The sequence below is a fragment of the Volvox carteri genome (assembly GCF_000143455.1).
Source record: "Volvox carteri f. nagariensis unplaced genomic scaffold VOLCAscaffold_4, whole genome shotgun sequence".
In the NCBI taxonomy this organism is placed as follows: Eukaryota; Viridiplantae; Chlorophyta; class Chlorophyceae; order Chlamydomonadales; family Volvocaceae; genus Volvox; species Volvox carteri.
In genome coordinates this window covers 2,744,840-2,745,608 of record NW_003307547.1, presented here as the reverse complement: position 1 = coordinate 2,745,608, position 769 = coordinate 2,744,840, and the positions used below count along the sequence as shown (strand labels likewise).

The window sequence follows — 769 nt, the reverse complement described above, 5'->3', positions numbered from 1 at the left end:
ATGTCCCCATTAAACACGTCTCCTGTGGCAAATATTTACTTCATTTCGTTGAAAAGCCAAGCTTGCTATATTGCATCCCCGTTTTCGCATTCCCACGACACTCTTGCTGCGTCCCGCCGTTGCCGTACATCGCAGCCGGGCATCTGGAACCTGACTCTTTCCGTACGCCGCTTAGAGGCTGCGGACGGCACCTTCAGCGCCACCATCGCCACGTGGACGTCCTTGCTGCCGGCGGCGGCGGCGGCTGGCTCCCAGGACTGCTACCCCCGCGTCCTGTACGGCGCTGCACACCTCACCTCCACAAGTACTACAAGCAATAGCACGTCGTATATTGCCGTACATGGCGGCCTTACCTCCAATGACGCCTCGCTGTGGGCGGAGGCCTCCAGCTCGATCTGTGTTTTGGAGCTGGCGGCCAGCGGCACGACGCGGTGGCTGAGGCAGCCGCCGTGGGCGGAGGGCTTAGCGCCGGGGGTAGGTGGCTTGGATGTTGAAACCTTGTTGGCTACATGTCGGTTGGATTTTACAGGTGGTTGAGGAGTTGGTTAGGTTTAGGAAAGTGACAGTTTCATAAGTACGGAGGGCCGGACGGGGTGTCTATTGCTGCCGCCGCAGGGTGTTGTTAAAAGTTAAGGGCGACAAAGAAGCCTCTGCCCTATTCACCGACGTCGCACGAGGAAGGGAGCATTCCGATTTCTTTCCAAGTCGATCCCAGATGACCAAGAGCAAGATGACAAGATGACAATCGCATTTCATGTTGCATAGTCTG

General features: G+C 57.0%; 1 protein-coding gene across 1 annotated transcript in view; it reads left to right on the top strand.

The window, feature by feature from the left end:
- Positions 1 to 769, top strand: part of VOLCADRAFT_87248 (uncharacterized protein) — a gene marked incomplete at both ends in the record, with an annotated part of 1,720 nt that continues 951 nt past the window's right edge. Inside the window, one exon of the mRNA XM_002946984.1 lies at positions 1 to 529. Coding sequence (XP_002947030.1) covers positions 1 to 529 — 529 coding nt within the window. The remainder of the gene's footprint in view (positions 530 to 769) is intronic.